Raw genomic sequence first — 12,235 nt, forward strand, 5'->3', positions numbered from 1 at the left:
GGGGGGGGTCCAGGCCAATTCAGCACATCTGGAATATATGAGGCCTTGAGGTATGCAGTAATGCAGAAAGGCATTCTCAAACTCACAAAGAGACCTTTAGTCCAAGCTTTCTTTTTTTTTCTTTTTCAAGAACCAGTAGCTCTTTACTTGGGACAATATTCAGAAGAGCCACAGACTATTTTCCTTTTTATGAGGCATTTGGTGTGAGGTTTAAAACTTGGCGTATGGTTCTTCACATTTATATTTTATTCTGCCTTTGTGTCAGTCTGGTAGTTTTCAAGACAAAATGAACCTGAATCTGTTGAACTGCTCTTTCCTCAATGTCAGTCATAGAGAAGAAAAGTTACTGTGTGACTGAAGTTAACAGAAATCAAAAGAAAAGGCATTCATCTCTGCTTGATTTTCCCGACATACTGTTTGCTTGATGCTTATACTCTCAACAGTTCAAATTCATGAACTGTGGCATCAGATGACTTTGAAAAACTGAGCATGTGCTAGAATGAAACGAGTCTGATCCAACACTCAAGCTGTTATTTTGCTGGTCAGAGGAGAAGTAGCTACAGGGATGGGGCCTTCTTAGTTTAGTCTTATGTATGAGATGTGTATAAGAGACAGGGGTATGGGGAGTGGTGCCAGTGCCATAATGGGTTCAGCATGTGGACTAGTAGCTCCACCCCTCAGACCCCCTCTTGGTCACTAAAAGCGAACAGGAACCGCACAATCAGCATTTCATGGCTTCACGTGCCACATGACTTAGAAAAACGGAAAATGCAAACAATCATATCTTTTATCTGATACTTTAGAGTGATGTTGAAATGTGTAGAGCGACTGCAGAAAAGCATAGACTAACACTGTTTAGGGTCTACATTTTGCGTGAATTGAAAGAACATATGGTTCTCGCATTGACGCGGTAAAAGGTTTATAACACTCCATTCCTTTACATCATATTCCTTCAAGTACTGCTCTCACGACCCGTCTAAGCTATGTTGGTTAGTCTATGTCTCTGGACCAACTTTTCTTCCTGGTTCATGCAGTTTAATAGAGTATTATAAGGCTGATAAAAGAGATTTCCTGCTATGTGGACTTCAAGAAAAGCTTCTGTCTGATCCCTTTGAATCATTTTCCCACAGTTTTCCTGCCGGTATCAAACACATGAATCCACATTTTTATTTCTAGGGAGATTTTCGCATTAAGCCTGTTATCTGCCATTCCTGAGAGCTCTTATCATCCCAGTAGGATTTTAAGCTGACCATTCAGACATTGTTTATCATTGCTGGGCCTTTTGAAGAGGACGCGTCCCGCTTCTTGACTCACTGTAAAGTCAAACGAGTAATGTGATGTCTGGACACGGCTGTGCTGGTCACTGTGGTTTTTGTAACAGTTAAACAAGTAGCTTTTACTACTTTTGGGTTGTACCGAGTTTGGTTTGGAGTGGAAATATTAACTGTTAGTCAATTTATTGTCTTGACTGGACCTCTGCTCCTCTGTTGGCTTTTAATATTCTCTTTTTAGCTGGGTAGAATAGTTTCTGGCCAGTTTGTCGATCAAATTTTTCATCGGGCCAAGACATACTACTGTATTGATGTGCGGTCTTAAAGTCTTTGTTCTTACTTCACAGTACAGCAGTGCAGAGATGTTACTGCATGTGGTGAATGTAACTGAATTACAAGGCTGTATATGTTACAACAATTATGATCAGAAAGCGTTTCATATGCCATTTTGAGTAAATGTCATCAAATTATTCGCAATTAAAATGCCATATTTAATTTAGAGACCCCTCACTAATACGGCTATGAAGTAATTAATCATAGTTTTAATCATGACTGCTTATTTAAATCAAGACTGTGTAACATTTAAAAAAGTACATAACATATTCTTCCTCTCACAAATACAAAGTTGAATTCCTAAGTAATTATATGAATTCTTGCTTATGTCACCACACTGCCTTCGCCTTACTTGGTCTGGTATGACTAGTATGTAATAGAGGCTAGTGTTAGCTAATGTTTGAGAACTTTAAATATATATTGCTGTATAACCGACATAAATGATACATTTCTCTGCTAGTATTACTGTGACACTACATTTAAGAATTAACTTTTGCCCTGTAATTGTAACTTTTGCGCACGGTGGCTAGTGTTCAGCAAAAGTTACATATTTGTTTTAATGATATCAGTTTGAAATACCTTAAAGCTGCCTATGAACACTGCAGCTAGACGGTTACAATACTGTATGCATATGTGTATTTTATAATGAGTGGATTACTTCAGTTGACACGGCCAAGTTTGGACAAGTAATAATTTAAGAGTCACTATGTTGCAGTCACTTTGCAAAAGCCAGAATCAAACAATTTGTTCAAACCTACACTTTTCTCGTGAGCTTTTCCCTATGTACATTTACTGTTGTATCCACCACAGCACCCAACATGACCTCGAATTCATGGCCCACTCTTACTGTATATTTTAAAGCAAATGCAGCCTCAGGCAGAAATGCATTAAATCACAAATGACGTTATGCTGTACGTCAACGCTCCTGTTTATACACTGGCCTTAAATCATACCCTGCTAGGCATCTTAAATTCCCCATAATCGCACTGTAACTGATGATGTGCCTGAGGGAATGGGAGAGATAGGGGTTTAAAAGCAAAAACAGTTACAGAAGGGGGGTTGGTGAAAGACGGTTATGAAGGCAGATTTAGAGAACTGCAGGAGAGAGACGACATGAGAAGTAGCATTTGTGACTGCACTGCACAGTAGTTTCACCCCTGAGTTACAGGTCCATTGATAGAAAAGACTCTAGCAGTGTTAAGAAGCTTGTAAAGCTGCCCCCCTCTGTGTTCTCCTTATTCCAAAGACCCAGTGATCAGCAGCAATGAGTTTTATCATCCCATAGATGCTGTAGCTTTTGGCTGTGGGGGTAACAGTGGGGGTGAGGAGGGGTCCAATTATGTCTGCTGAGTGGTTCCTAACATTTTTACTGCTCCTCTGCCAAGGTAGCTCATAAACGAACAACTGGTTGAACTGACAGATTTGGCCCACAGTCCCTGAACAGGCAAGGGGTGTAATGGGTGTAAATGTTGACTTATCATCAAAATGCCAGCTCCTATTAGGGTTTCTGTTAACTGTAGAGATATGTTTACAACGTACTGTGCGATTACATGTGGCTTTTACAACATGTGCACTCATGTTGTTCTAAAAATCGTTTTCTTCTATAATCTCATACATCATCTTCATTTTTGTATGTATATACAATATTTTATGTATATTTGACTGTTGCATGAATTCATTATTTTTATTTAGTCTTATTTCTATTGAAATAGTTTAATTTCTATTTTAGCAGCATATACGTGATGGAATACATGACGCAGTCATCCTGTGTTTCCAGCAGACTGAGAATTTACTTGTACATTTAAGAGTTGACTGTAGACTTTTAACAGCTGATTTCTGATCAGGGAAGTCATGTTCCAAATTATACAATTGCACTTGAATGCAACAAAATACAAGAATTTTCAAACAATGGATCTAATAAAAAACAAAAAACAAAACCCCTAAGAAACATCTTTTCACCCAAATACATCTACAATGCATTCCCCAAATGCTTATTGCTGTGCAAATGTAATGTCATTTTGCAGTATAATTGGGTAATTTAATCAAGTCTTTGTTCTGCCTCCACAGCTGAACCAGTGGATGTACTGAAGGTGCTAGACTTCAAGAGCTCTCCCGAAGGAGTACGGAAAACAACAGGCTTCTGCACGGCCCGGAGAGGATCCAAACCCGATGTAGCTTACAGAGTGGGAAAACAGGCTCAGATCAGCGCTCCAACCAAACAGCTCTTCCCAGGTAACTCCTCACCTCCCACAGATTACAGTAAAGCTGAACAAGGACACTACAGATATTAAAGAGTGGATCTCACAAAAATTCTAATTCAATAATTAGTTTACGTGTAGGTAAACTGTTTAACATTTACCAGTTCAGCTGGGTTTGTTATGCCTTACACCATAGAACACCAAAGACATGAAAAGAGGCTAAAGTTGAAATGTTGGTGAATGCAAAAGTTTCTTGAAGATCACTTGCTGTGCTGTTCAGGAGATAGTTAGCATTTTTATTTTATTGCCTGTGTCACTTCTTGGAAGAAGAGAACGTACAATAAACACTTTTATCTAACATCTGAATTCTATTTGAGCAAATATTTGGGAAATTACAGGATCTCAGAGATGGGGGATGTCACTACATTTTGTGAGGAAGAGGGTATGTTTTTGTTTAAAACCTTGCTTATGCAGCTTTTGCTCAGGAACACTGACCTAATCTCACAATAAAACAAGCCACCCTGCTTTTAAATGAGACAAAGAGTCTACATCCATGCTAGCAGCTCTGTGAGACAGTGAAATGCTAACATTGACATGCTAACATGGGCATGCTAACATGCAGAGGTATATTATTTACCATTTTCACCATCTTAGTTTAGCATTTTAACATGCGAACATTTGCTTATTAGAACAAAACCCAAAGTGCAGCTGATGCTGACAGGGATATAAGGAGTATTGCAGGTATTCAGTCATAAACCAAAGAACTGGACAAATTTTGACCTGAAGGTGGTGCTTGATGGTAAGTCAAAAGATCACAAAGGTTACTAAAACTCATCTGGAGAGGAACATGAACATGTCTATACATGATTTCATGGCAATCCATGCAGTAGTGGTAGAGATATTTCATTCTAGACCAAAGTGGTGAGCACACCCACCAACTGACTGACAGTGCCATCCCTAAAACCATGCAACATGCAACAAAATTTTATGCCTGCTCAACGAATAATTGTTTGAGGGAAAGTATTATATTACATTTGTTTTACTGTCTTGTACCACTTAATGGCAAACTAAAACATCTTTAAGATGTATTTATTTCACAATAAAATAGCGAAAAAAATTATGTAATGAATATCTTTAATGAACCCCTTTGCTACGCCCATGTATGCAGTGGTGTTTCAGTACGCTCCAAGAGCCCATAGGGGATGAGAGTCACTCAGCACATTGTGTATGAAATGTCATGTAAACATATGACTCAAGAAAGAAGAGCAACAGCAGATTTTAGTTACTTGATATTTTGGGGAAACCAACAATTTATGACAAAAAAAAAACCAATGAGAGGAATACTTCTTTTGATCTTTTGTGGAGTGATCTTGTCAATACAGTGTTTTAAAGTTTGATTGCTGGCAGCCTTGAATACGTGCGTATTTGGCTGACATAGTGAAATCTAGCAGTGTTTTCGTACTGAACGCTTTCGCCTGACTCAAAGTCTGTTGCGTGGCTGTGAGAAATAAAGTCATATTTGTTTTATTGGGAAAGACTCCACTCAGAGAAATAAAAAAGCTATTTGACTGTGTAACCATTTGGTCTGCTACTTTCTTACACTCTGTGCTACTCATCAGCCAATCCAGCATTATATAATGAACCTCTGTCTTTACTGATGGGTGTAGAAAAACAATGAGCCACAGACTGATGTAAATTTAATATTTGTCAATTTCCAGTCAGTTGTCAGGTGCTTTTTGTCCTGGGCTACCATTATGAAACATGCTGTATTTAAGCATGAACACAATGCATAATGATATACAACAATAATGTTCACATCCATTGGAAGCCTGTTAGTTCTTGATTATTGAGACAACGTGTAGAAAGAGCCCCCAGTTCTTTACTTACTCAATGCTGACTTGGCAAGACAGTGTTTAGAAATTTATTAGGAACTGAGTGCTGCTAAATAAATTGTCCCAGTCTGCAGTATGTGTCATAGTCTTTTTGAATTTGGCTGGATTTCAAAGAACAAAAAGAAAGTGAAAAATAGTTTAAGGAATTACAAAGTAGGTCTCTGTGAGTTTTGGCTTAAACTGCGAGCACACCTTACGCTTTCAGTAACGGAAATTTGAAGACTATAATTAAACTTGAGAGGTGAAGTGTTGGAGCTGCCATGGAAGCAAAGTCTCAGAATGTCCCCAGAATAATTGGACTTTTATTTGATCAGGATTAGTTATTTTTTCATTGAACCAAGCTATTATGGTGTTTAAAAATATGAAATTTGTTTGAGTTGTTGTATTTACAGCCCCTGTAAAATTAATGTGGCTACATCACCACTGTGGAGTCCTTTCAGGGCATGCCAAGATCTCTCTCAGCTTCCTTCATAAACACTGCTCTAGGTCTAGTTGTCTAGACGTTTGGGTTTAATGTGAGGAGAGAAAGTTAGAGAGCTTATAAACTTGCCATTATTCAATTTAGTCATTACAATACAATTGCCCTCGTAATGACATCAGTAGAAGATTGATGTGTAAAAGGGCGTAAGGTGAAATAGAGTCTGCATGAACATAGAGTGCCTTATATTAGAATTGGCTTCTATACATTTCATACAGATTATACTCAAAAATCAACACAGTGCTTCCCTTTCAAGGCTGCGTTGCTTCATAATTTCTGTAAGTTCAGAGAGGTGGAAAGGTGTAGAAAAAGCAATATTTAATGTTTATAGTTTGACATTTTGGGACATTTGGTTATTAATTATCTTGCTGAGCTTTTAGATGAAAAGAAAAATGCCACTCTCATATCTAAATATGAAGCTTATACCAGTAGACAATTATCTTAGCTTAGCACAAAGACTGTGAATAGGGGGAAACAGCTGGCATGGCTCTGTCCAAAGGAAACAAAGTTAGTCTACCAGCACGCCTAAAACTCACTGATACTCACACTGTTTCTTATTTATTCAACCTGTATAAAACCTAAAGTGTAAAAACAACACATTGTGGGGTAATGCGGGGTTGTGTGCCAGACTAAGCTAACTGGCTGCTGGTGGTAGCTTCATATTTACCAAACGGTATCAATGTTCTCATCTAACTCTCAGAAAGAATAAGCATTTTTCCTTTAACTTAAGGAAGAAGCTGAGGAAATAAACATTCTCTGCAGTGTCCTTAGAAATGAAGAAAACACCCCTGACCCAACATTCCCACAAGAGTAATTTAATTCAATCTAGTAAGAAATGCTGTGGTTCTACTAGGACGTTCCCATGTGTGTAATTGTATGAATCTGATTCAGAGCAATGCTATGAAACCTCTGACAAAAATCTGCACTCACATAATTTTTTTTTAACTAGCTATCTGTTAGTCGTTACCAACATACCAACCTACATGCCTGCTGCTTGTTCCACCTCCAGGGGGAGTTTTCCCAGAAGATTTCTCCATCCTGTTTACCATCAAGCCCAAGGCTGGCCTCCAGTCCTTCCTGCTGTCCGTGTACAACAAGCAAGGCATCCAGCAGCTCGGCGTGGAGGTGGGCCGTGCCCCCGTCTTCCTGTACGAGGACCAGCATGGCAAGCCTGCCCCAGAGGAGTACCCCTTGTTCCGCTCCATCAACCTTGCTGACGGCAAGTAAGTGACTAACGGGTTCTCAAGAGGGCTCGAACATGTTGGAGGTCAGACGTGGGTGGTAGATCTTTGTGTGGATCCTTTTCTGTAACCCATTGTGTAACCAGATGAAGTCAAAGATTTTCAGTGATTAATTTAAAATCTCAAGTTTGATGTGACACTTGTGTAAGTGGCTCAAAAACAAAGCCACATATTTTGTGGCTCATCTTGCGCATTTTAATAAGATTTATTGGTTATATTTTAGGCTAAACAAAACTAATCTGCTTAATGCATTTTCCCAAGCACTCAAGCCTGGTAAACTGACACACAACCGTGAGGATTTATTATCATCATATGTTTGTTCAGTTATTAGTACCATATGGAACAAGCCTGACTGTAACGGCAAATAAATTGCTGACAGCAATTTGATGACAGTCTTTTCTTTTCCAGATTATTTACAGCAGTGGTATACTGATACACAGTAATGGGCAGGATCTTCAGAAAATGCTGTCTGATGATGCTGAGACAAATAATAATTAAAAGTTGCCATCAATGATTTACACAAATGCTAACAGAAATGCCTGGAAATGATTCCATATGAGGTTGTTTGTCTGTAATGAATTCTATCACCTACAATTTTGCAAAATTTGCATCTTGCAGTAGTGGGCAGTTTATACATTTTGACACAGTGGAAATGTACTTAAAGTTTCCAAATCCACACTAACAGAACTGTCTCTATACATAGGAACAAACCCAACCTAAACCAGGGATTTGTCAAATATCATTATAGTTTTAAATACATTGGATTTTCATAGGCTTTCTCTGATTCTCTGTGACATACCATATCATTTAATCTAAATAAATTTCCTTCCACACTCTAAGGTATGGAACCTGTAGACATTAAAAGCAAAAGTCAGACATTTTGGAAAATGCACTTACTTGCTTCCTTGCCCAGAGTTATATGGAAAAATTGGAAACACTCTCATATCTGCTAAATTTGAAGTGACAACTAGCAGCCGGTTAGCTAACCTGGAAGAAAGGCTAGCTTGGCTCTTAAAGGCAGAAGAAACTGTGTCTGACCCTTAAGGCCAAAATTAATGTTATATTTCATGTGTTTTAGTAATGTAAAAATGACAGTTTGTGATTTTAGAGGCCCTACTTTCTTGACAAATACTGTCCACTGTTCAACTGCTTTACAAGAGATATATTGCGTTAATTAGCCAGCTTTAGGGCTGTTGGTAAGCAGGTTATATTAGGCTAGTTTCAGACAGCTCCAGGCTAGCTGTTTAGCTGGTCTAATGTTCAAGTCACTAGGCTAAACTAAGCTAATTAGCTGCTGGCTGTAGCTGTTGTGACTATTTTTTTAACTGTAGACTGTGGCAATTTTCTTGTGAGCACAGAAAGTGTAGGAGCATGATTACATTTCTGACCTCCAACTGTATGTTGCTCTCGTGCTGCACAGATGGCATCGTGTAGCTATCAGCGTGGAGAAGAAGAGTGTCACCATCATTGTGGACTGTAAGAAGAAGGTGACCAGGCCGCTCAGCAGAAGCAACCGGGCCGTCATCAACACAGAGGGCATTACTGTCTTTGGCACCAGAATCCTGGATGAGGAGGTCTTTGAGGTAAGGCAGCCACATTGAATCCCTATACTCACCTGGATTAAGTTAGCTGCATTCATGGTGTGAGGAATGGTTTGATGTTTTGGGAAATATAGATATTTGCTGTTTTGTTTTTTCCAGAGAGTTAGATGAGAAGATGGATACCAGGTTCATGTCTATGCAAGTACTGATCTGAAGCAAGAAGGCTTTTAGCTTAGGCTAGCATAAAGACTGGTGTCCCTGCGTTGGTGTCAAAGAAATGTTTATAGCATATAACCCCATAAATCCTCAATTTGTTATTTTTACAATTTCTGCCTTCCTTCAGACTAAACAAATGAGATTCAACATGTTAATTAATGAGCTTTAGAGGTGTTTGTAGGTGTGTTTTAGAAATTTACAGGGAGCCAAGCTGGCAGTTTCCTCCTGCCAGTTTTTATGCTATGCTAAGCTAAGCTACGCTAATCGCTCCCTAGCTCTAAATGCTCAGTTATGCACAGACATTTTCATCTAACTCTCTGAAAGACAGCAAATATTTTCCAAAATGTTGCACTGTTGCTGTAATATTTCACCAGATTGCATCAGTGCAGCAGACTTCAACTCAGTTTATAGATATAATGGCTACATTATCATTATTATTATCTTAAGTAGTTTTATGCTATTTTTGTAAACATACAGTACAATTCACCCCTGACATTGAAATCTATGGAAAAACACAGCTTCAAGATGTCTCCATCATTTGCACAGGAGTGTCTTTTACAAGTATAAAGCAGGCATTCACCATTAGACTGAAGTGATTATGTTTTTAGGGAGTTTGGACAGCGTACCTAGATGCAGGCGATTTCTCCATTCTGGTTAAGTATGGATGTAATTGAAAGCATACTGTGAATCTTACTTTCAATGAATCTCATTTACCATTGTGGAAAAGGACAATTTTTAGTGTCTAATGTTTTAAGTCCATACGCTTTAAGGCCGACATTTTATATGTCTTTCATTAACTTGTGCATACAGTAAATGGTGAATTTTATTGGCCAGAACAACAATATTGGCTTTGTGTACTTGGCAAGAGCCATGGGCAGTGTCTGTGGAAAGGCTACTTGCACAGTGTGTTGTTCAAAGTGTGTGTGTTTTTTCTCTCAACACTGGTTGGGTTTGATTGAATAATTGACTTAATAAAAGAAAGACTGAGTCCCAATAGGCTTCAGTTGGACAGTGTGCTATTTAGGATGCATGAATTTTACTACTGTTTGTGAGATGATATTTTTTCCTACAATTCCTTTAATAACTGTGGCTATCAGAACTGAGAATAACAATTCACAGCTCAGTATATAGTGAGTACTGAGGTAGCAATTATAAAATGGAGGCCCAAGTAACCAGGTTTAGCACAGGTAGCTTTGAGCTGAGTGGAAAATGTGAGAAGAATGCTAGCTCAGAAGACAATAGCCTCTCTTTGATGTCTGCATGTGGAATGCTTGCTAAGTAGAACAGGCTGCAAAATGTTTGCCTCCAGGTCAGAGATGACTTTCCACGGAGACTTGGGTGCCGCTCTTTTTCACTCATAGGTTATTGGTAAGCACATCACATTGCTTAATATGGAGGTTAAACGTATAGATAAGCAGAGGTCATGATTAGAGGAGTTGATATGACTTTTATCCCTTTTGTACATTTGAGATTTAGTATAGCTAAAGTACAATGAGCACAATCATAGTAAATTAGTTTTATGGCAGTAACAACAGTAAAGAATGTGAGAGTGAAAGCCACAGTGATTAGAGTAGAGATTGTAATTAAGGTAATTAAGGGCCGAGTAAAGAGGATAAAAATAGCGCAGCACATTTATGAAGCTTTTTCTATTTTTGATGTTGATTTGAGACAAGCCATTTGGCTTTTTCTGAGTGTGCTTTGTTTGAACATATATTACATTAAATGGTGTTGAATTACGGAGTAATTTGTTTTGTTCTTTTCTTAAAAACCTGGAGAAGAGAAAATGATTCCTTCCCGTTCCAGGACTTGAGGCTTTTTGCACGTTGCGAGGTGGTTTTAATCAATGTATCACACCATAGCAATGCTGTGGTGACCCAGCTAGAAATGCAACCATATCTTAAGCTGTAATTATTTCCACTTCAAGTTTAATAATCTTAGATCTGGTGTTTGTAAACTGGCTACTTGTTTTCAACGCTGCTAATGGGGAAAAACTCTTACTGGCTACAAAGGTGGTTGATTATTGAATTATTCCTATACATAAAAACTGGTTTGCAAAGTTAATGTAAGACATGTGTTTGGTTTAGAGTTTGCTTATACTTTGGCATCCATTCTACAGCTGTTGAAGGTATACAACAATCAGTATACCTCAGAGAGGCTGTGGAAACTTCTGGGACACTGTTGGCTGTTTTATCCTGATAAATCCTCCAAATCTGAATCATCTCTGCTCAGGTTTCTGAGACCAATTCATCCAAGGTCCAATGTCTTGTATGTTTAAAAATTGTATTTATGTGTAGCTCTTAAAGAGATGCACCCAAAAATCATAGGATTCTCGTCCAGCTGGACTGAGTGATATAAGTTCAGGTAGTGGACAGCAAGACAACTAATTGACAGATTAAAAGGACAGTTTGGCATTAGGCTATTTATTTGCTTTCTTTTCAAGAGTTAGATGAGAAGACGAATACCACTTTCATGTCTGTGTGTTAAATGTGGCGCTGGAGCCAGGAGGGGATTAGCTTAGCATAAAGAGTTGAAGAACAACCAGCCATAGTTTAAACAGCTAGCACGTCTCTGCAACAAGTAACGGATTCCATCTGCCAAGATATTATGTGATGCCATGATATGATGTTCATTAGTGAGTTTTAGAGGTGTTAACAGGTGTATTTTTGCACTTTGAAGAGACTCAGGCTATCTATTCCCCAGCATATTTCCCAAATCTTTGAAAAGTTTCTTTAGGTTTTTAGCATGTAGATTCATAGTCATCAGAGGATGCATTCCTAAAATCGTCTTTTTACTACCACTGTCAGGTTAAAATCATCCCTTTGACTAATTTGTTGGTTCAGGATAATGTAGGCTATCTTGTGAGCTGTGATCTTACTCACTGCAACTGCTTTGTTCTGTCACTACATGGCTACCTTACCGCAGTAGAGTGCATAAGCAGGTGTCAAAGCTGGAAGCCCAGGGAAGAGTGAAGGCTAGGGGAAAATATGATCAGTGTGTGCTTAGTCTTGGCTCAGATTTCACAGCTGTTTAAGAGATATGCTCACTGACCGGGCCTCCACATGCCC

The 12,235-nt window shown here is 38.6% G+C and overlaps 1 protein-coding gene across 3 annotated transcripts in view; it reads left to right on the forward strand.

Moving 5' to 3' along the window:
- Positions 1 to 12,235, forward strand: part of LOC111655879 (collagen alpha-1(XI) chain-like) — an 86,674-nt gene that overhangs the window by 3,124 nt on the left and 71,315 nt on the right. For all 3 annotated transcript variants that reach the window (XM_023407414.2, XM_023407415.2, XM_023407416.2), the window contains exons 2-4: positions 3,672 to 3,836; positions 7,182 to 7,395; positions 8,834 to 8,996. In XM_023407414.2, the coding sequence (XP_023263182.1) occupies positions 3,672 to 3,836; positions 7,182 to 7,395; positions 8,834 to 8,996 (542 nt within the window). The remainder of the gene's footprint in view (positions 1 to 3,671; positions 3,837 to 7,181; positions 7,396 to 8,833; positions 8,997 to 12,235) is intronic.

Source organism: Seriola lalandi, unplaced genomic scaffold, assembly GCF_002814215.2.
Source record: "Seriola lalandi dorsalis isolate HSWRI2012SDOR001 ecotype SW California unplaced genomic scaffold, Sedor1 jcf7180002054334, whole genome shotgun sequence".
Lineage (NCBI taxonomy): Eukaryota > Metazoa > Chordata > Actinopteri > Carangiformes > Carangidae > Seriola > Seriola lalandi.